A 24,439-nucleotide genomic window follows, 5' to 3' on the forward strand; every position below is an offset into this window, starting at 1 on the left:
TTTTCTATATAGAGCCTATTACTATTCGAAATAAGTGGGTTAAATTTAAGTAAAATGATTAGCAGCATATAATATATTACCAGTAAATTGTTGAGAGATTTTGGACTTCCCCTTCTTTCATCATTTTTATAGGGGAAAGAATCAATGACAGTTTGAAGAAATTTTGCTGGCTTTGGAGCCAGTCTGAAAATACTTGGAATTTTGAACCAAAGATGTTCTGTCAATTTTCTAGCTGACTGAATATTATTAGATGTTTTTGTTGATGCCTCCCCTCCACCTTCCAAAGTATATTGGTTCAGTTTTTTCTGAACCAGTATTGAAAATTACTGAACTTTTGACTAAATGAGTCTCTTCTGGGCATTAGATGACCTTTCTGAGCAGTACCTAGTATCAGTAGGCAACTAGCTTTACATCTGTATATATTTCACATAACAGTAAAATGATTTTAAATCTCTGATATGTTGTTTTCTTTTCATTTATCTCATTTTATACTAAAAGGATAAAAGGAGTTTCTTTAAATGCATGTATGTTCATGTCTCTGCTTGCATATGTGTAGGTTTTTGAGTTTTGATTTGTTGGGTTTAATTAATAGTTTCTTTCCATTTTTTCTTCCTACCCCTAAAAACTACCTTTTCGCTCTATATTACCTTTCTATAAATAATTTAAATGCTTTGTAAATAAAACAAGGCTGTTTTGCAGTTTTAGTAGGTATGGGACAATAATTTGATTTTGGCTCTTTTATATTGATATATTGTAAAAGCAGTGTCATTCTTAATTTATGAAAAGATTATGGTTAAAAACATATGGTTTTTATGGTTTAAGCCATGTCATTTTTTTTCAACTGTATGAAATTAATGGATTATATACATAGGTTCCCCCCCCCCAATAATGAATTGAGTAAACATTTAATAGGATTTCTGGTAAAATGATATTCTACATGTGTGATAAAGAAACATTTTAGTAAAGACTCATTCTACATGTCCAAATGTTTATTCTAAAAACAGTGAGGATTTTTTTAAAAACAATTCAGAAATACCTAAGTGTGTTCTTAGACTCAAAACTATTAAAATAATTTGGTTTTAGGTGATTTTCAATTGATAGCTTTATTTCTTATGGTATTTTTTTTGTCTTTCTATAGGGCTGAAAGACACACAGAAGTCTTCATGGATATAGTTGATACATTTAATCATTTAATTCCTACTGAACACTTAGATGATGCCCTATTTCTAGGATCCAACCTGGAGAATGAAGTCTGTGAGGATTTTAGTACAAGTCAAAATGTCTTAGAGGACTCGCTGAAGAACATGCTCAGCGATAAGGATCCTATGCTAGGATCTGCAAGTAACCAGTTCTGTTTGCCTGTTTTGGATAGCAATGATCCCAATTTCCAGATGCCTTGTTCAACAGGTAATTCTTACTTTTTTTTTTCTTTTTCTTTTTTTTTTTAGTCTGCAATTTAAAATAAAACATTTTCAGCAGCATCTTTTTTTTTCTTTTTCTTTTTCTTTTTTTCTTTTTTTTTTTTTTGGTGAGGGTAGTGAATTTAGGATTCTTTAATTTGAATTTAGAGCTGCTTTTCTTGACGTCAGAATTAGACTTTAAATTTTCTTCTGAGGAAAGTGGAATTATCGTTGAGGATATGGATGTAGATAGGATGACCAGTGACTGTATAATTATTTTCTAAAGGGGGATACTTTTTGAGAATTACAGGGGTGCTGTTAATAGTTACATCATGACAAAAAGTACAAGTTGGGACTCTCTCTAGTATTTAGGGATTTCCTAGCAAATTGGGACATTATATCACCCTAGGCCTGCTGGACTCAAGGGGAACTGCTGTGTTGAGCTTTTTCAGTGTCCCTCCCAGCCCTTTAAATTTAATATATTGTGTGCTTCCATTTCAGATATTTTGACTTTTTATACATGGATCTTAAAATCAGAGAAAGAACTCTAGACCTGTGCTGTCCAACTTAGTAACCACTAGCCACATAAAACTGTTAATCACTTAAGAGGAGTCCAGTCTTAATGGAGATATGCTGTGAAGTGCACATTAGATTTTTAAAGACTCGATATGAAAAAAGATGTAAAATATATTTTACCAGAGCTTTTTAAATGTTCATTACATTTGCAATGTATTAGATACTTTTGGTTAAAAAAAATGATTAAAATTAATTTCACATTTTTACCTTTTTTTAAAGTGGCTATATGTAGTGTGTGTACATATATATGTATATAAAGTGGTTTGCGTTATATTTCTGTTGGATAACACTGCTCTAGGTTCTGTAGTTGAAGTAACTGAAAGATTGAGGTTTGTAACTTTCCATAAGGCTAAACTAATTCTTAATAAGAAATTACTTCAGAGATATATTAATATGTGGAAGAACATGTAGGTTTTCTTTTATAAAGCAAAGCAAGTACTACAGTAAACTTCGGGGCAATTAGCTATTTCTTAACCTAAAATTAAATAAAGGAAAATCAGCTTCACATGGAGAAGTTAGGCTTCCCCTCACTGTTCCCTAGAATAGTTCACAGGTTTATGTGGTCTTGATCTTTCAGTGACTCTAGATTTTTGCACTGTAGTTTTTCAGTATAGTTTTTGTTTCCTTTTAATATTTTCTATCTAATATTTTAATATTTAAAGTTTGGATTAGGCTGGCCTGCTGTTGATCCATAAATTTGTCAGATTATTCTGCTTGAAGACCTCAACACTTTGACTATTAGGAATCTTGATTTTAACAAGTCTTTAATGCTGAGATCTTTTGAATTGCTTGCTAATGGTGTATCTCTGAATTATATACATTGTGTTGTGTTACTGCATAGGTTTACATTGTTTTTGTTGTATTCTAAATGTTACAAAGCTTTAAAAATTTTGTTTTATGTATGCATTGTTCAAGTTTTTTACTTTGGTTCCTGTGTCAGTACAGTATACCTAATTATCTCTATTGTCAAGTGCTTTTGACAGTTCTTGGTTGTATGCATAGTTTCACAGTTCAGTCCAAATTCAGGAAAAACATTTATTGAATACTTCTGTGCTTGTTACTGGCAACATTCTTAAGGATGTTATGCTAAGTCTGAAATTGGCAAATATATCATCTTGTTAGATTTCTTAATTTTAAAATTTCAGCCCTTTAGTAATGCTACTGGTATTCCTACTTGCTGTCCCCCTTTTTTAAAAAAATGATTTCTGCTGTTATGAAAAGTTTTTACTGATGTGAAAAGTCTCTTCAGTTTGATGAACATCTCTTATATTGGATGACTTAGAACATCTTTACTGAACTACTTAACAGTTTTTTTGAGGTATGATTAATACTTGTTTGTGATTTTATTATCTACAAACTAACTTTTTAATTTAAGAACTTAAGTGAATTATTTTCTAAAATTTTTTTATTATAAATTGCTATAATTTATCTTGGTTCTGAAGCAGAATTGTTGGTTTTAACATGTATGTGTAGTATATGTATTTTTTAAATATGTAGGGAATTTGTGGAGGAAATTTTAAATAATAAAGCTCTTGTGCTTAGGATTATTGAGATTTCTTTCCCACAAGGTAGGGCATTTATCTTAATTGCTTCAAAGTTCCTTTTGCCCTTTGGGATATTTAGTTGAGTGAAAGAGCTGTGTATTTTCTAATGACAACAAAAATGTCATTTGAATTGAAAAAATTGTTTTGACATAATTTTAGATTTAAGAGAAAGTTGGAAAGAAGTAATTTTTATTTTAAACTATTTAGTAAAAACCTTATATGGACAACTTTTCTAAGTTTAGCTATTCACATACTACTACAACTATTTTATTATAAAATAAAAAAGACATAGTTTTTACCCAAATGTTTGTGGGTCCATAGGTTTTTACTAATTGTCTTCAGCAGGGAAATCACCCTGGCAGTATTCCCCATGTCAAGAAAGCTATAGATTATGGTTATTTTATAACCTTGTCTTAGATAGTGTTAAAATTAGCAAACAGAATAACTGTTTTGTTCTCTGCTATGCTGAACCAAGTTGATTTGCTGTAGTTGTTAAAGATTAGTTTTTGTTGACAGAGTTGAGCAGCTTGCATGTATTTCAGTTGTCTCCAGAAATCATAGAATAGCTTTAAAAATTACAAAAATAGGAAAGAAACATGGAAGATCACTTATAAGGTTCTATTCAAGGCAAAAAAGTTAGAATGCTAATTGTTTCATTTTGGGAAATAACCAGTAGATTTCTTATCCCCCCTCACCCCCCTTTTTAATGCTTTTAACTCTAAAGTATTTCTTTATGTACGTATTGCCATATTTACATATGGTTTGTAGATTTGCCCAGTAAATATTTTTTTAAATTTAACTCTAGTAAGGGAAATCATTAAGTATTGGGGACATGTTTGGTCTTTATTATCAAGCCAGTTATTGGTATTCTTTAAAAATCCTCTTATCTTTAAAATTAAACTTAAAATTAAAATATTTGCCCAGGTAATAGGGTCAGGATGCCAAGTACATTATTTATATAAATACTTGAAGAATAGATATAAAATCATTGAAACAGTTTTTGAAAAACTGGTGGTAAAGAGTGTCATGAAGAAATACTTTATCATTTTACAAACATGTTCCCCTTTTATATAGATGGCTAGGATTCATAAAAGTGAAGTAAATCTTGTATTTAACTATATCTTTACATGGGATATTGAAAAGAAAAGTTCAGTGGCTGTAATTTCGTTTATTTTCTTAAGACCAGGAAGACAGATACATTGTAGATACATGGGTATTCAGAGTAGCCTTTCATTCAGATAGCACTCATGGCTACTGTACCCTTCAGTAATATCAAGGTGTTCTTTCGAAGCTACATCGTGGCTTACAAATCTTCATTCACTAAATTAAAAAAAAAAAAAAAAAAAAGGCAACCAAAAACCAAAACTTTCCGGAATCGTGGTGTTTGGAGATTAGACAACCCCAAAAGTTGTTAAATTCTTATAGGTATCTTGCTTATATGCTTAATTTGACTAAAGTGGGTATGTTTAGAAGAGAGCAAACAGAAAAGTTTGTAGAATTAGAGATATAACTTAGTGGAGGAGAGAAAATGCTGGAAGATGGGAAGAGTAAGATGTAGTAGCAGCCATAGATCCTTGAAAATTTGTCACATTGGCAAGATATTTGACTTTTTAATGGGTAATGGGAAAGAGCTAGGTCTGTTATGTAGCAGTTAGACAGAAAGAACAGTTTAAGTAGCTAAAAGGAAGAACTTGGGGTTCTTACCCCCAAAACAGAGTAATAGTTTCCAGGGGATATGAGATTTACACCTTTTTTTTTTTTTTTTTTTTGGTTACAATTGACTTTTGCTCTGCTTAGCTTGATGTAGTATAAAGCAAAGTATATCTTAATTTTACTTTGCATTGAGTATTTAATTTTCTTTTTAATTTAAAATCTGAAATCATGGGGCGCCTGGGTGGCTCAGTTGGTTAGGTCATGATCCCAGGGTCCTGTGTGGGCTCCTTCCTCAGTGGGGAGTCTGCTTTCCTCCCTACCCCTACCCCTCCACTTCGCTCATGCTCTGTCCCTTATTCTCAAATTAATAAAATTTAAAAAACAAAATCTGAAATCACGTCTTCATCACTCTATCCCTAATTAATGTCTTTTAGTTTTTTCTTTTATCTATTACTTAAAATTCACTTCATTTTTATTCCTGTAATCCATTGTTTATTTAACTTAAAAACAAAATAAAGACCTTGGATTAAGACTAGAACAGTTTTTATTCTTTGGGTTGCTGACTGAATCTTTTTTTAATTTAGCTTGCATGTCTGTGCTTTTATACAGGCTGCTTTTTTCAAGGTCTTGGGCATTTGGTTTTGTTGCATCTACCTTTTTTGGAGGTCTGCCCCACAGGACCCTTTGTCTTGTTCTTGTCTGGGTTTGCCATTCTCTAGGCCTATTGTATATCTGTCATCCCTGATCTCTCCTGCTGTCCTGAGTAGAGAGTTATTGTTTGCCTATATTTCATTTACTTTCTGTGCCTCCTAATGACATACTTAGTAACTTTCTGATGACATCATATTTCAGTAATAATTTGCTTTATATAGAAAAGTTGAATATCGCCTTTTTAAAAAAAAATTTAAAGCATTGTTTCTTAGCTTTCTAGTATCTGGTATTGTGTATGGGTTGTCTGATTTCTCCTATGAGACTTATGGGTTGTTAAGTGGCCATCCCTGCACCCCTGCTTTAGGATCTTTTCTCTATCTTCAGGTGTTTAGTATTTCATGTTGTGGAGTACTTGGTGGGCCTTTTCAATTTGAAAAGTGAGCCCTTCAGCTCTGTGAAATTTTCCTGTGTGTGTGTGTGTTTTTTTCCCCCCCTACATCTTCTGGCCCTTTCTAGGGCCCATGGGTTTTTAAAAATCACTTTCTTGCTTCTTTACCAGCTATTTTTTTGTCTTTTTAGAGTTCACTACCATATTTCTGTCTCTCTGAATATTTAATTTTGACAATTACATTACTGTTTCTAAGAACTCTTGTCTTCATTTGTACCCTTTAAAAAATAAATAAATAAATAAATAAATAATTTTATTAGGTAAGCTCTGTACCCAGTGTGGGACTTAAACTCAACCCTAAGATCAAGAGTCACAGACAAAAAAAAAAAAAAAAAAGTCACAGGCAGTATGTCCTGAGGCAGCCAGGACTCTCTATTCATACCATTTTAAAAATAGTATTCTTGGGGTACCTGTGTGGCTCAGTGGGTTAGACCTCTGCCTTCGGCTCAGGTCATAGTCTTGGGTTCCTGGGATCGAGCCCCACATCGGGATCTCTGCTTGGCGGGGAGCCTGCTTCCCCCTCTCTCTCTCTGCTTGCCTTTCTGCCTGTTTGTGATCTCTGTCAAATAAATAAAATCTAAAAAAAAAATAGTATTCTTTGTTATAGGGATATAGTAAAAGTCTCTTTATAGTCTGAATTGGTTTCTGTATTTGTATATTTTGATCTTTCTCATTGTGTTGCATACTTTTTCCAAATGTCTAATTATTTTTGGTATTTTGTTGGTGTTTAAACTTGAAGAATTGGAAATTTTTGACAGGTTTGCTGTGGGCTAAGTGAATCTTAGTTAAATAGCCTGCAATTGTTTTAGGAAACCTCTGAATGCCGGGTGAGAGGTGCTTTTTCATTAGGTATTAGCTGTCTTTGTCTCTCAGTCTTGTTCATTCAGTTTCAGTTTAGGGTTAAGAAAAGATTTTCTTGCTTGGGAGTTAATGCTTGTCTGTAGACTTTGTTGGGTGGTATTAAAGTCAGGAGAAAAGATGAGGTTGACCACTCAGCACTTGGTCCTTATGTTAATTCTTTATTTCTAGCCCAGTCGCTACAAATGCCCTTTGCTGGGTAGGATTTTTTCCTCTTAAGTTGCAGCTCTTTTTGGCTCTAAACTGTTACTTTTTCATGCTTTGTTTCATTAGTCCTATTTAGTTTTCTTTTCATCTTTCAGAAGTGTGTTACACTCTTTCATCTGTTTGGGGAATTCTGCATATTCTTTGTTATTATGGGCTTTTACCTTTTATTCCTTTATTCTCATTTTAATGGGATTTAGGGAGAAATAGGAGGTAAAAGTTGGCCATATGAAGCCAGTGACTCTTAATTAAATTGGATAAAATTTCTGATACCCAGTAATTCCTACCTAAGACTTGGAATCCTGTCTATTATTATTTTGTCTTTGTCAGTGTAGAATTACCATTCTTTATTTCTTCTATGATCAGTTTGCATTTATTCCCTTCTTTTTAAGATTTCTTAGCCTATTGCAAGTTTTTTCTTAGTAATAAAGGTATAAACAAACTTCTCAGAGTTTGCTGGTATATTAGTCAATAGTTTTTTAAAGAAAGAAACCAGTGGGGTGTGTGTGTGTGTGTGTGTGTGTGAGAGAGAGAGAGAGAGAGAGATAGGGAGAGAGAGATTAAAATTAAGATTGGTTTCTGTGATTGTGGAGGCTAGCAATTCTAAGATCTCTGTGGTAGGTTGGTAGCTTGGAGACCATAGAAAGAATTGATGTATCCTGAGTCTGAAGACAAAATTCCCTCTTACTTGGGGGACCTGCATCTTTTTTCTGTTAAGGCCTTTAGTTTAGTTGATGGGGCCCATCCATGTTACGGAGGATAATCTGCTTTATTCAGAGTCTACTGGTGTAAATGTTAATCTCATCAAAAATATATTCACAGTAACACTTAATAAGCATGTTAGTTAAGAACTTAAGTTCTGTGGCATAATGAACTTGAAATCTCAGGATTTTGGGGAAAGTGGTTTCATGGAGAGTTTGCAAGCAGAGGTATCTATCTTGCAAAGCTACCAGGTCTTTTCTTTTGTAAGGGATTATGCATGAAGGAAGTTGATAGAAAAGCTAATATATATGGATGTTAATGTAACAAGTACTGTACAAAAGTATTTGGCTAGTATTATTAACTCTTAACAAAAACCTTAAAAGCTGTAAATAATTTATTAATCTCATAGGTAAATTGAAATTCTGAGAGTTAAGTAATTTTCCAGGTTCACTAATAAGTAGGTCATAGTACTTAGACTAGAAAAAATTTCAGTATTTCAGTCTTCCTGCCTTAAAATACATGAGTGCTGTTCAGATCAAGGCTCTAAACTGTATCCCAGATTTTATTTGGCTTCATAATCAGCAAAAGTAGCGTGGGGAATTTTTTTTTTTTTAAGTTCCATTTTTAAAAGAACAAAGGAGACAGTTGTCTTCCTTTCAGACAATGTGTGGATTTGTAGGATAGATTTATGAGTGCCTGATAGGACTCTTCACTGTTAAAAATCAGGTGTTCTAAAGAGAGAGAGTCATTAGCCAGTGATTTAGGCAGTCGTATATACGAGAAAGTTGCTTTAAGGATGTGCTTTTTACTCAGTGTTAGCTGGTAGAAGTGGTCAACAAGCTACATAAAAACTTCCTCAACAGGTAAAGTACTGATTCAGGATGGTACTCAGTTAGATACAAGAAAAAAAAAATTTCTTCTCACTTTACAGGTGAAGAAATTGAGACTTAAAAATAAACGTTAACTTGAAGTTTTGTTAAAAATGGGTCATTTTGGCTTTATTCACTTACTGGGTGTCTATTTCCTATCAGGTAGTGTACCAGACAGTAGATATACAGTGGTGAGTAAAACAAAAACTCCGTTTTTCTTTTAATAGATCTTTAAATTTAGAAATAATTTTTCTGATGTTTGAGGATGGTTAATAAGTCTAGTTATTTATTTAATAAGCACTTGGTGTGAGAGGTCATCTGCCATGGGTCTTGTGTGTTCCTGCTGAGTGTGGCAAGAATGCAAGGTCTTTTTTTTTTTTTTTTTTAAGATTTTATTTATTTATTTGACAGAGATCACAAATAGGCAGAGAGGCAGACAGAGAGAGAGAGAGGAGGAAGCAGGCTCCCTGCCCAGCAGAGAGCCCGTTGTGGGGCTCTATCCTAGGACCCTGGGATTAGACCTGAGCCGAAGGCAGAGGCTTTAACCCACTGAGCCACCCAGGCACCCCAAGAATGCAAGGTCTTAACCACTCTCAAACTGGGCTATTTTTTAGGTTTATGTTTGAAGCAAGCAACCTTGAAGAATAAGATAACACTTATTACTTCATACACCCCCTTTCCGTTCCTACCCCCGGCTTCTATCAGATAAATTGCAGGTTTGCCTGTTACTTAGTATGAATATAGTAAATGCCCCATACTGTTCCCCTCCTGTATCTCTACCCAATATGTAGGTTCACCTTTTGCCCCTATAGAACTTGGGGTGGGGGAGAGGGCAAAAAGAATTGACAACACTGTGGTCTGCTGCTTGCTCTGCCATGATGACAGAATTTTTTGTTTCTGACCCAGTAGTCTGATGTCTTTTGTCAACCCCATGTACCAGTAACAGGATAGTTCTTTAGTTTACAAGTAGGGTAAAATCCCAGACCCTTCGTAGTTCTCATCATTACTGTGTTGAAGTTCAGAAATGATAATATGAGGGCTTATTACCAAGCACTTTAACTAGTAAAGATGAAAAAATAATTTACATCTGTGAAGGCAATGATAGCTCTATATACAGTATGTTGTTCATACAGACATTAGAATAGTACCCCATCCAGCATGTAGTAGGTGTTCAGTAAATTTTAATGTTGGGGGAGGGGGGGAACATACAAGGAAAGGGAAAAAGTAGGGCCAGGTAGTGGAACCAGAAGTTAAGGTAGTAAATAAAATGTTTGCTGCAGGTGGGGCACAGCTTTGGCTCTCAGATTTCTACCAGTCATTGTGGAAGAGGAAGACATTCCAAGGTGAGAAATTAGTGTCCTTGAAAACAAATCCAGTACCCAGGAAAAGGAAAACTATTTCTGACACTAAAACTAGAAAGAAATTTTACCCAGTTTTGTCCTAATGTGTGATGCAATTAAAAAAAAATCCTTAACAACATTTTATGCTGTCTTTCAAACAACTTTACTTGGCTGTCATTTCTTACACCATATTTTTAAATGTATTCATGTGAAGGTGAGTTTATTAATACTGTCTGAGAACTGGTGGGAATGCAGTTAACCCTCCACCCCTTTTTTCCTTTGGCCAGTGTAAATGCATAGACATAAGCTTTATGAGTAAATGGCTGTGTATGGGATTTTGTAAATTTCAAAGATCTGATGGGGGTATTTGTTTTGAATAAGAGGCGTCTCTCCCTCTCTAGCAGAGGAGGACAGAGCCATTATTTTCCTCAGAAATGATTTTGGGATCCTCCATAACGCATAAATGAACAGAAGCCTCGTAATTTCAGACATAAATGAAGATCATTTTGATATAATCTAATTTTTTATAGCCCTTAAGTAGCAACTTGTTGAGTAAAATTAATAGATTCTACGATTCTACCGGCTTTGGTTCCAGTTGATTATTCTTGGCTGTTCTCTTTTAGTCGTGGGAGGATTGCATAATCCCTTGTGGCTATTTTCACTATTATCACTGCCTAGATTCCTTTGGAATTCTTTAGGCTTGTTCTTTCTACTTCTGCCCCTTGTACTTTTCTCCCCTCCATATTTATTTGCCTTAGTTGAGAATGCTTTGAAAAGATTTCTTAGCTGGAGCTAGTAGTGTTGGTTTTGTCCTCTGCCATCTCTTCTCTAAAATACTGTCTTTCTCTAATTTTGCTGTTCTGTTTTCATAGACTTTATTAAGTCTAAGTGTATCTCAAATGGTAGTCACAAAATGTATACATAGAATAAAAGAGGTAACTTGTCATGGGGTGATTAGCCAGAATTTATTTACTAAAGCAGAGAAATATCAAAATTGTTATGAGCATAATTGATCTAATTCCTTTTTCCCTGGTAAAGCTATTTCCTGTAATCAGAGTTTCAGATTAGGGTGAAAGCATCAGTTGGGTTGCACACCTTCAGTAGGTACCAGTCCAGGAATACAGTGTGAGTAATACCTCCTTAAGTTGAGTGGACAGCTGCCTGGGATAGTTGAAGGCAGTAAACATTAAATTTATATTTGGATATTTTTATTTAAAATGATGTCTGATAATTATTTAATCATATTGTGATTATTTTAATAGTTTTAAAATTTTCTTAAATAAGAACATCGTATCTGATAAATCTTGTTTAAAAACTACTAGTTTGAAAACTAGACTTCTGTTTGTGATGATTAGACTACCTCATTGGTGGTGTACTCTAATAGCAAGAAAAGAGAAAAGTACCTCCTGTATTTTGAGTCAGAAGGGCAAGATGTTTTTTTCTCTTCCCACAGCTAAATATAGTCTTAATTTTAAAAACTTCCCTCACAGGAAATACTTTTGTTATTTAAAAAATGTAAAATTTATAAAATATGGCTGGTATAATATTTTGAAGAGAAAAATGTCAGATATTAAAGATATCCTAATTATAGTTAAAATGAGGAACATAAACGAATCTGTTCTGATATATAAATGTGAATCCATTTTTCTCATTAATCGGATTAGGAATGGTCAGATTTTCATACTAGCTTTCACATGCTTTTTTAAAACGCATACTCTCTTGAATTAGAATAATAGAGTGAGCTTGACCTTGGTGCCTGGTTTTGTGAGGAAGTATGAAAGAGAGGTGTTGTTAAACCCCTGATCCTGGTGCATTCTGAAAATTTGTGATATGCTTATTTTGATCGTCTTATATTTTATTATATGAATTCTTTCACCTTCCTACCTCTTTCTTCCCAGCTGATTTCCTTTTAGCCTCATTCTTTATCTGTGAGTTTTTTTTCCCTCCAGAATTAACTGCTTACTTTATCTTTTGTCAAAACATTTTTTTTTTTTAAAGATTTTATTTATTTGACAGACAGATCACAAGTAGGCAGAGACTCAGGCAGAGACAGGAAGCAGGCTCCCTGTGGAGCAGAGAGCCCCATGTGGGGCTCTATCCCAGAACCCTGGGATTATGACCTGAGCCAAAGGCAGAGGCTTCAACCCACTGAGCCACCCAAGTGCCCCGAAAACACATTTTTATGTTTTGTCTTGTGATCTCAGGTCACCATTTAAGTAGAGTAAGCTTACCACATTAGTATCTGGCAAATTTAAACATGATTCATAACTCTTTAACAGTTCCAGAACTATTTATATTATTAAAAAGAGCGTGTTTTCTAATGCAGGTGATTTTGCATTTATTGAATGTTTGTGCATTCTAACATGGTGGGTAAAAAAGTTTTCTGTACTCTATGTCAATAATGGGTAGTATTCTTTGGGCAGGAAAGCTAAGATCATAAGTTTAAAAGTTTAAACTTTTTGCAGTTATAAGTTGAGTTCTTAATTTGACAGTTTAATGTGGTAGCAGTGGGTTAGTAATTTGATCAAATATACTTCTCTTCATATTTGTTATATACTTGATGTGAAAAGATTGATATTTAGCTTATTTATTAACCAGCACGAGATGGTTTGTGAACAGCTTTTTAATCTTTAAAGTAGTGAATTCTTCGTAATTTAAAAATCTGGATATAAAAAGAAAATCAAGGTTCCTTGAGCAAATGCTTGTTTGCTTCGGTTTTGATCTTCTATACCTTTGTCTAATTCTGTAACTTTTATTCCTACCATTTTTTCTATCTGTAAGAAAAATAATTGACTCTCATTTTGCTGTCTCTTGAGTTTTCTCTTGAGGATGTTGACCAAAAGGAATTCTGATACGAGTGAGAGGCACATCTGTAGTTCTTACGGGATCTCAATGATGGGACAGTTTGTCTGACTTGTAGTGACCCTAAAGAGAGATTAGCTTGTGTTAGGGCCCTGTCCTGGCTTACTTTCCCTGTCCTAGTGATTGTTGTACCTGCCAACTAGAAGAATTGAATTTCATAATTCCTTGGCACTGACAGATCCCTGTTATTGGAGAATTAGGAATGCTGAATTACCTAGAATTACTTGAATCATAGACCTAGGTAGGCATCCTCAGCCTACTGGCTGATTCCAGAAATACTTTACCTATTCCAGGCTCTGTTCTTTCCCTAGTCTGTTGCTGTGATGGATTTGGTTCTCATGGGTTATGATTTACTGGGTCATTTTAATAAAAATTTTTGGCTTTTTGGTCTAGGATTAAGTTCAGCTTGGGAGTGACAGAAAACTCCAAATAACAGTGATATGAAGAAAAACGTATTTTATTACATAGTAGCTCAGAGGAAGGAGCTTTACAGTGTAAGGGACCTAAGCTCCTTCTACCTTGTACAATCATATATGAGCCCTAACTCCAGGTTCACCCCATAGTTTGAGATGGCTCCTCCAGCTATGAAGCTGGATTCGAGTCAGTAAAAGAGAAAAGGGGAAAGGGAAGGTATTGCCTACCTCTTTTATGATTGTATCCTGAAAGTTGCATATACCATTTCTCCTTTCATTCCAATGGCCGTAACTTAGTGGCCATATCTAGCAGTAAGGTAGATTGAAAAGTATAGTCTTTATTTTGGGTGACCACATACTCAGCTAAAAAACTGAAATTCTCCATGAGGAAGGGTGGATGAACAGATACTGAGCAATAGTTGGCCAGCCCTTGCAAGCACAGATTCTGTAGATTACTCTGGAGAGGGTAAGATCGGGATCTTTTTCTTGGTAAGCTGGCCTCAGCATATAGGTTATCCTGGGAGGTTTGAATACTTGGCTTGTTTTCATAGTTGATTCTGCTTCACTCACCAAAGATTTTCCAAGGTTGCATATCTATCTTTTACCCCCAACTAATAGAACTCGGGTCTCAGTTCATAAAATTTCTGGTCTCTGTTCATATATCATATTTTCTGCTCATTTCAAAAATTCCAAGAGATTGAATTCTTGTATTGCTTCACTCTGAGGGGTGGGTATCAGAATTGCTCCTTGTATATCTGAGGCTTTATTTCATTAAGATAATGTTGTCTAAACTTTTTTGACTATACATGTTTATTAGGCATTTTGGAGTGTTCATCAGTACTTGATATACTTGTCCTACTGTACTAATATATTAATGTCCATTATATAACATATAACATTTTTATGAAGATATTTTAAAAGAAGCTATAGATAACATATGATACACTGTAAAAATTATCGATTGTACAAGAGCTTTTTTGGAGTGCAGTTTGATTAATTATACTTATTTTTGAATTACATCTTGTTATTTTGATACAGTTTGGTTCCAAGGGGAGTTTATTTTGATGCTTAATTTTAATGGCACTCATGGATGAAAGCCATAAGTCAAGGAAGATATGTATATTTAGAAGATTTTACTTATTTATTTGACAGACAGAGATCACACTTAGGAGAGAGCCAGGCAGAGAGAGGGAGGGAAGCAGGCTCCCCGCTGAGCAGAGAGCCTGATGCGGGACTTGTTTCCAGGACTCTGAAATCATGATCTGAGCCAAAGGCAGAGGCTTTAACCCACTGAGCCACCCAGGTTCCCCAAGATACGTATATTTAAATGGAAGAAATTCACTGTGGGCTCTACAAAACAGATTATAATCCTAGGTTTTTGTTCCTGTCAGGTATACAGAGACTTTTATTGCAGCTAAACTGGAACATTTCTGCCATTTTCAGTGTGTTATTCTTTTAAACCAACAGGAAGTTTTTACCTTTTAAAAGATTATCATTTGAGCTCACGAAACCTTTTTATTTGGAAAAATTTTAAAGTGTCCAGTAAGAGGGGCGCCTGGGTGGCTCAGTCCATTAAGTGTCTGGTTCTTGGTTTCTGCTCAGGTCATGATCAGGGTCCTGCAATGAGGCTCCACGCTTAATCACAGAGTCTGCTTGAGATTCTTTTCCCCTTGTCCCTCCCCTTCTACGTCTCCTCCTGTCTGTACTCTCTTTCTCTCTCAAATAAATAAATAAATAAAATCTAAAGTGTCTAGTAAGATTTTTTTTTGTAGGTACCAAATTTCATTTTTAGTTACAAATCATGATGGAAGCATTTCTAAACATCAGTTTTCTTAGCCCAAGTTGTTGTTGTTGTTGTTCTTCTTCTTCTTTTAATTCTGTTACAGTTAACAATATACAGTATTATGTTAGTTTCAGGTATTCAATATAGTGATTCAGTAATTCCATATATCACCCAGTACTCATCATGACAAGTGCATTCCTTAATCCCCATCACCTATTCACCCATTTCTCCTGCCCACCTCCCCTCTAGTAATCGTCGGTCTGTTCTCTACAGTTAAGATAAGTCTGTTAGTCCAAGTTTCTTTTTGACAAACAGTTTCTTACTCATTACTAAAAATGTCACCTTTATCTAAAAAGGACAGATTAAGGGTGCTTATTTTTTTATATGAACTATCCCTTTCAGCTGCTTATAATAGAAGAGGCTTGTAACTTGTCTCATTTATAAAACATTAGTCTAAGAATGTATAACTTACCCTTAAGTGTAACATTTCTTAAGGACTTAGCGGTGAATTAATGGACAATCTCTCTATAGTAGAAAGATTTTATTTTATTTTATTTTTTTTTTTTAAGATTTTATTTATTTATTTGACAGACAGAGATCACAAGTACGCAGAGAGGCAGGCAGAGAGAGAGAGAGAGAGAGAGAGAGGGAAGCAGGCTTCCTGCGGAGCAGAGAGCCTGATGCGGGGCTCGATCCCAGGACCCTGAGATCATGACCCGTGCTGAAGGCAGCAGCCCTAACCACTGAGCCACCCAGGCGCCCCTATAGTAGAAGATTTTAATAGTACTTTCCCATCTTATGAAACTTACTGTAAACAGTCCACCCTTATAAAGGGTTTTCTTTTTTAAATATTAAAAGAACTGTGTTGATGACATCCTATAACTGCAAAATGTTGAAAGCAAACAAGTGGTTTAAGGGTGCCAACTCCACCACTTTATGGAATTCTCACTCTTAGGTTATCTGTCTTCAGTTGTGACTGGCAATTCAGCAGGGATACTAGTGTCAGCTTGATTAAATATTAGTGAAGTTCAATTTCTTGTTTGTTTTTAGATAACAGTATACATAGTAATTCTTCATTCCTGGCCAGATATTTTGTGTACATGCCTTTAGATCTCTATACCTCCTTAAGAGACCATTTGTTTAGTATATACTTGAAGTCTCATGGAAGTTGTTAAAAGGCTATCTATTGAAATGGTATTTTATTTAGAGGCAGCACCTTTTAATGTATGCTGACCATTTTTTCATATTCTTCTTTTTAAAGAGTTTTTGATAAATACCTGACAAACTTTGACTTTTAAGCTTCAGAAAATGTGAATATATGTAACTCATTCTAGGTACTTACATCATCCTTAGTTTCTTACTTTTTTTTTTCCTTTTAAATATTATCTTGTTTATCTTTTTTAAGACCACTTTAAATCTGTTTTGGAACAAAATGGGCTATAAATCAAATATATGCTGTTCAGATACCTGATTAAGGATATATTTTATTTTGAGCTTTTTTTTTCTTTTTGAATATTTTATTTTATTATTTTTTAAAGACTTTATTTATTTGACAGAGAGAGACACAGTGAGAGAGGGAACACAAGCGGGGGAGTGGGAGAGGGAGAAGCAGGCTTTCTGCCAAACAGGGAGCTCAATGCAGGGTTCAATCCTAGGACGCTGGGTTTATGACTTGAGCCAAAGGTAGGTAGATGCTTAATGACTGAGCCACCCAGGGCCTCTAAAGATTTTATTTTTAAGTAATCTCTGTACCCAACATGGGGCTCAAACTTAGAACCTCAAGAACAAGAGTCACATGCCCTGCCTACCAGCTGAAGCCAGCCAGGTGTCCTCAGCTTCTCTTTTTTTATAAAAATTTATTTAATCTAATCTAAAACTTTATTTAAAATTTTAACCATAAGTTTGCAACATAAAATTTAAAACATACTGAAACAGGAAGAATGTATACACACATGCATCATCACTAAGATTCAGCTATTACTGTTTTGGTGTAAAGGCTACTTCCATTTATCAATGTGTACCTACTCCTTCCATCTAATCAGTTTATAACTTCATCATGCATCTACAAAAAAAGTATTTCTACATGACAGTGTCATAAGCACATCTAAAAAATAGATAATTCTCTAAAATATCCTGTCCACATTCAAGTATGCCATTTGTCCACAAAATAATCATTTTCATTTGGTTCAAATCAAGATATAATCAAGGGATATAAGTGTTCTATTTAATTCTGTTTCTGAAACTTCCCACTTTCTTTTCCAGAGATACTGACTTTTTGAAGAAATAAGACCAGATATTTCTTAGGAATGCTTCAGGCTTTAGATTTTTAATATTGTTCCTTTGTGATGTTAGTTAGCTTTTTCTCTTTTATTTCCTGCAAATTGGAGGTTAGGATTAAAAGCTTGATCAGATTCAGGTTAAACACTTTGGCAAGATTCCGTCATAGGTGAAGCTGTTTAAGTTAATATTATATCAAATTGACAAGTCTTACAGTGTTTCATTGTGTTGTTAAATTCAGTTACTGGGTTTGGCAATAGCCAACACTGTGCTTCCTAAATACTTAAGATAGCAAGTGATCTGTAGGGATAGAACTTCGGCAACATTAAATATTAGTTCTTTATTAACTTTTCCTCTAATGGTTTTATGCAGCCATTGATGATACTTGGTAGAATCATTTGTAGTAAAGTGATAATTTTCTAATTCTATATTTTCTTTTACATTTATTTGTTGGCATTCTTCTGGCAAAGGAAAGTTTTCCCTTATTATCTGGTTATTCTGACCTGCAGTTTCTCCTGAAGAGGCAGATTGAAGGGAAAGAATGAACATTTGATTTCAGTTCCTAGGTTACATCCAGTGTCAAAGGTGGTTGATTGATTTTTGGATCTTTCCTTTTAGGTTGTCTTAATGGGTACGCAGATTTTAAAAAAATGCCTTAAATGTGTTATCTTTTTTTTTTTTTTTTTTTTAAGATTTTATTTATTTGACACACACAAAGAGAGAGAGCATGCATTCAGGCCGAAGGAGAAGCAGAAGCAGACTCCTGGCCGAGCAGGGAGCCTGACAATGGGACTCAATCCCAGGACCCTGGCTGGGATCATGACCTGAGCTGAAGGTAGACACTCAGCTAACTGAGCCACCTAGGCGCCCCTACACTTTTTTTGATGCTCAAATTGTCCTTCTTATTTCATATGCTCAGATTGCCCTAGATGTACTCAGGGAGATGGAATACTTTTTAAATGTATGTATTGATGTCCAGTTGGATACATTTTTGTAGGGAGAATTTACATACTTTGGCTTTGTTACAGAGGTATAGTGCTTCTTAAAGTACTTACTGATTTCCTTTTTTTATTCTGAAGTTAAATATTATTTAAATTTTGGCCTTAAGACCATATTTTCCTCTTTTACATGTGTAATTATAGTTAATTTCTTGATGAAAGATTTCCTAATAAGCAGCTTTACAAAAGTGTATCTAATGTGTAAAAAGTCATCTTGATAGGTGATCTGTTGGTAGAATTTGGTGGAAAAATTTATCTAGGTTTAAGGTTTAACATAGATAGAAATTCTTTAAATAAATTTGATACACTTTGGTCACAGAATTGTCAAATAAATGACCTTGACTAATGGATAAGCAATATTGACTTTTTCAAAATACATTTTTTAAAGATTTTATTCATTTATTTGAGGGAGAGCGCAAGTGGGGGGAGGGGCTGAAGGAGAGAGAGAAGTAGACTCTCTGCTGAGCAGGGAGCCTGACACAGGGCTTGATCCCAGGACCTCAGAATCATGACCTCCGCTGAAGACAGATGCTTAATGGCAGCCCGATATTGGCTTTAATAGAGAAATACCAATGTGATGATGTTTTATGAAAGTAATTATCCCATGTAAGGTAGTCCCCAAGAAAGAGGTAGTTTTAAAGTGATTTTTAAAAAAACTTTTGAGTGGGTCATTTTCTAAAATGTTACATAACTTTTTTTTTAATATCAATGTAGCAAATATGAATTTAGTAACTGTTGATTGAATTATCTTAGGAAACAAATTATATCATTCAGTATTAGTGGTATCCTTAGGTACTGTTTTAGTAGGTAGGGCTTTTGGTCCCTTCATTAATTGGACCTAAGACAAATATACTTGGGGAAAAAACTCTTTTTAATGATTTACTTCTCCTTTTTAAATAATGCCTTTGAAACTTTGGATTTTTTTAAATCTTAGGGAAATGAGATTAAAAATACATGAAATAAAAGTAGGGGGTGCATGCTTGTAAATAAAGGTGCATGTATGTAACACAGACAAAAATAAACTTTATAAAGTAGTTTTTCACTGATGCCTGCTATTTACTTTTCCTTAGGAAGGGCTCTAGAATGAGAACCTTAACTGAAATGAACTTGATCAGGACTCACCCAGTCCAGTTTATTTGTAAGAGCGTGGGAGACTTACTGAAATGACAGAAAGTGTGTACTGACCTTTCAGCCTACATTATCAAATGTAATATATGTTTTACTATATATACAGTTGCTTGAAGACTAAATACATACAGTATTCATATTTTGCTCATTAAGTCAAGACCTTTACCTAGGTATATTTAAGCTTGGTGGGTATTTTCACATTTTTTTCTCGTGTTTTTCAAGTTGTAATAATTCTCTTATGTATTCTAAATTCATTGCAGAGTTGACAGGTTTTTTTAAAGTCATGTATTTTTAAAAAATTTTCAGTGTTATTAAGTTATAATTGGCATATAAAATTGTAAGACATAGAATGTATATCATGGTAATTGGATATATGTATACTTTGTGAAAGGATTCCCCATCTCGTTAATTAATACATCATCACTTGATATATTCATGTTCATACATTTTTTTTGATAAGAACATTTTATTTCTCTTACTAAGTTTCAGTTATGGAATAAAGTATCAATTATAGATCTGGTGTTTTACATTAGATCCTCAGATCATATTCATTTTATAACTGGAAGTTTGTACCCTTTACCAACCTCAGCTTCTCCCTATTTCCCCCACCCACCAGCATCTACATTTTTATTGTCTGTTTCTATAAGTTTGACTTTTTTTTTTTTGACTCTACATATTAGTGATACCATGTAGTATTTGTCTTTCTCTTTTTCTTGACTTATTTCACTTAGCATAGTATTCAGGGTCCATCCATGTAATCTCCAATGTCAGGATCTCCTTTTCTCATGGCTGTATAATATTTTGTTGCGTGCCTGTCTATCTATCTTTATATCTACATACCACACTATCTAAATAGATAGACACCACATCTTTATCCACTCATTGATGGACACTTCAGTTTGTGTATCTTAGCTATTACGAATAATGCTGCAAACATGGGAGGGCAGATATTTCTTTGATATCCTGTTTTTGTTTGGTTTGGATATGTACCCAGAAGTGGATTGTTGGATCATATCATATCAGTTCTATTTTTAGTATTTTGAAGATTTTCTGTACTGTTTTCCATAATGCCTATACCAGTTTATGTTCATACCAATAGTGAACAAGTGTTACCTTTTCTCCACATCCTCACTAACACTTGTTATTTTTTGTCTTTTTGAAGACAGCCATTCTAACAGATGTGAGGTGGTAATTTATCATGGTTTTGATTTGCATTACTCTGATGATTAGGGGTGTTGAACACCTTTTCTTCATATACCTGTCTATTTATTTGTATGTCTATTTTTGGAAAAATGTTTATTCAGTTCCTCTGCCTGTTATTTCATTGGATTGTTTTTGCTATAGTGTGAGTTCCTTATATACCTTAGATATTAGTCCCTTTTTAGATATATGATATACAGATATTTTCTCCCATTCTGTAGGTTGCTGTTTCATTTTGTGGATGATTTTCTTTGTTGTGTAGAAACTTTTTAGTTTGATGTAGTCCCTCTTATATATTTTTGCTTTTGTTGCCCTTGTGTTTGGTGTCAAATTGAAAAAAGTATTGCCAAGGCTTATATGAGGAATCTACACTCTATATTTTCTTCCAGGAGTTTTATGATTTCATGTCTTATGAGCCAGTGTTGAATTAATTTTGAGTTGATTTTTGTATGTGGTGTGAGATCTCAGAGGTCCACTTTTTATTCTTTTGCATGTGGCTATCCAATTTTCCCAACACTGTCTATTGAAGAGACTGTCCTTTCTCCATTGTATATTCTTGGCTCTGTTGTCATAAATTAATTGCATTAATTAATTATGCAAATAAAGTATATATGCATGGGTTTATTTCTGGGCTCTCTATTCTGTTCCATTGATCTGTGTGTAGTTTTTTTCGCCAGTACCATATTGTTTTGATTGCCGTAGCTTTGTAATGTAGCTTGAAATCAGAGAGTGTGATGCCTCTAGCTTTGTCCTTTTTTCTCAAGGTGGTTTTGGTTATTGGGGGTCTTTTATTGTTCCATAGGAATTTTAGGATTGTTTGTTCTATTTCTGTGAAAAATGCCATTGGAATTTTGATAGGGCTTGCATTGAATCTGTAGATTGCTTTGGGTAGTTCGGAAATTTTAACATTAATTCTTTTTATGGAGCCCAACACAGGGCTTGAGCTCATGACCCTGAGATCAAGAGTCTTACGCTTAACTGACTGAGCCACGAAGGCACCCCTAACATTAATTCTTCTAATCCATGATGGAACATCTATCCATTTATTTGTGTCGTCTTCCTTTTTTCCATCAGTGTCTTACAGTTTTCAGTGTACAGATCTTTTACCTCCGGTGGCTCAGTGGGTTAAAGCCTCTGCCTTCGGCTCAGGTCATGATCCCAGGGTCCTAGGATCGAGCCCCACATCGGTCTCTCTGCTCCACGGGGAGCCTGCTTCCTCCTCTCTCTCACTCTCTGCCTGCCTCTCTGCCTACTTGTGATCTCTGTCTGTCAAATAAATAAATAAAATCTTTAAAAAAAAAAAAAAAAAAAAAACAGATCTTTTACCTCCTTTGTTAAACTTATTCCTAACTATTGTATTGTACAACTGCTTCAGAAAGCAGTTGTAAATGGAAGGTTATGTCTTTAATCTGTAAGTAATGTACATGGCCAAAGTTCCTTTTAGAGACTTCATCAGTTCTACTCTTCAGGGGAATTAGTTCCTATGCATATATCCTGGAAAAAAGCTACTAATTGTATCTTTTTGAGTGAGTAGGTTTTTGTTGTTGTTTGGTTGTTCCATGGTGGGATATTTCTGATTTTTTGTTTTTTAAACTGTTAGCATTCTTACTCTGAGTCCTGCAAGGGGTCACAGTGCAAGGTGTCAATCAGCACTACTATGCTGAAGTAGAGGTGTTCTTTTCTGTTTCTCTGCTTGCTAAGGGTAATTTCCTCATTAGAGTCTTGTTTAAGGTAGAGGTTCTAATCTCTTGAGATGGAAACTTGAGAACAATGATGTTTTTATGTAGTTCATTCAAACTGTGTTTAAGGTTGAACACTATGTTCAGCTGTGTTCTAGGAATTAGGGATATATTAGAAAGCATGACAAATTCCTGCTATCATGGAATTTACATTTTACTTTATATTGTTTATAATGTCATTAAAAGTCTTCTTTGGGCCATTACAGATCAGAAATATTAATTGTTTAAGTGTTACCTACTGAAAGATACATAATCCTTTAAGAACTTTTTCTCAGCTTCATTTATCTTTGGCTTTCTCTTATATATGAGTAAAAGCAAACCAAATGTAATAGAACAAAGTGCATATCTGGAATCTGATTCATTGCAATGGGAAACTCAGTTAATAATGGTAAGATACATATTACAGGATGGTTAAATCACATTTTTTTCAAAAAAGTTTTGTTTTATGGAATCTCATTGAATAGTATTCCGGGCATCAGGAGCTTATGGCATAATCCACAGTGTGAGGTATAATGATTTGCTTTGGCATAAAAATGATTGGTACTCTCTGTTTATTTAATAAATATTTATTGCATACCTATCAGGTACCAGACTGTTTTCACTGCTGGGGAGTACAGTTTTGTCTGAGACAAATAAAGCCCCTGTCCTCATGGAGCTTACAAAAAGTGTAATATATAATAGAAAATATCTGGTTGTTTGGTGTTGGAGGTCATGGTTTGAGTTGGGCTGGTCAGAGGTCTCAGTGTGGAGGTAACATTAAAGAAGCAGCCTTCTTAGAGACTTGGCAGTGGCCAGCCTTTGAAGTTCCTGGGTTCCTGAGTAAGTGAAATACATCCATGTAGAGAAAGAGCAAATGAAAAATATCATTAATTTAAGTGGCGATTAGTCAGTCCTTTTGTCAGATTAAAGTAATCCACTGTTAATAAATAACTCTAGGGGCACCTGGGTGGCTCGGTGGGTTAAGCCTCTGCCTTCGGCTCGGGTCATGATCCCAGGGTCCTGGGATCGAGCCCCACATTGGGCTCTCTGCTCTGTGGGGAGCCTGCTTCCTCCTCTCTCTCTGCCTGCCTCTCTGCCTACTTGTGATCTCTGTCAGATAAATAAAGAAAAAATCTTAAAAAAAAAAAAAGTAACTCTAGTATCCCCTTAGATTGTGATTACATGATTGATTACATTCGCACTTAGTTTTTCACTGAGGTGTGTCTCTAATTGATAGAATATGTAGATGAACAGTGAAACACAGATTTCCCCCTGTACTGTCCCACCAAAAAAGAAAAAAAGAAGCTAAGAAATAAAAACAAAATCTAGATAATCAGAAGCAATCCTTAAGCAACTAAGTACTCCCCAGTACTCCCTAAACACTCAAGCTCATATTAACAGTGTTTACATGGTCACTAAGTTTACCAGAGTTAGGTGTGGGCTGCAAGTTGCTTTCTTCTTTACACTTGTGTTTAGAAGAATGGGATGGAGCTAATCTAATCCATGTGAAAATTTGTTATGTGCACTCCCCCCCCCCCAAAGGTTTATTTGTTATGAAGAGAGCATGAGTAGGCACAAGCCCTGGGAGTGGCAGGCCGAGGGAGAAGCAGGCTCCCACCTGAGCAAGGAGCCTGATGAAGGACTAAATCCCAGGACCCTGGGATTATGACCTGATCCAAAGGCAGATGCTTAACAGATTGAGCCACCCAGGTGTCCCTGTTACATGCATTTTGATATTTTCCTTAATTTCATAATAAATATTTCCTGGTTAGTTTTCAAAAAAAGAAAAACCTTTGGTATGAATTTAGTCCTTAT

General features: G+C 34.7%; 1 protein-coding gene across 7 annotated transcripts in view; it reads left to right on the plus strand.

Annotated features, from left to right (window-relative positions):
* The window catches only part of PHF3 (PHD finger protein 3), an 87,268-nt gene that overhangs the window by 9,930 nt on the left and 52,899 nt on the right, over positions 1–24,439 (plus strand). For 3 of the 7 annotated variants that reach the window (XM_082730149.1, XM_082730148.1, XM_082730150.1), the window contains one exon: positions 1,139–1,407. The exons of 2 other annotated variants lie outside the window; for them this stretch is intronic. In XM_082730149.1, coding sequence (XP_082586275.1) covers positions 1,164–1,407 — 244 coding nt within the window. In that variant the 5' untranslated portion in view covers positions 1,139–1,163. The remainder of the gene's footprint in view (positions 1–1,138; positions 1,408–24,439) is intronic. 2 more of the 7 variants (XM_082730151.1, XM_082730152.1) reach the window with 1 other exon arrangement.

This window comes from Mustela nivalis (assembly GCF_964662115.1).
Source record: "Mustela nivalis genome assembly, chromosome: 5".
NCBI lineage: Eukaryota > Metazoa > Chordata > Mammalia > Carnivora > Mustelidae > Mustela > Mustela nivalis.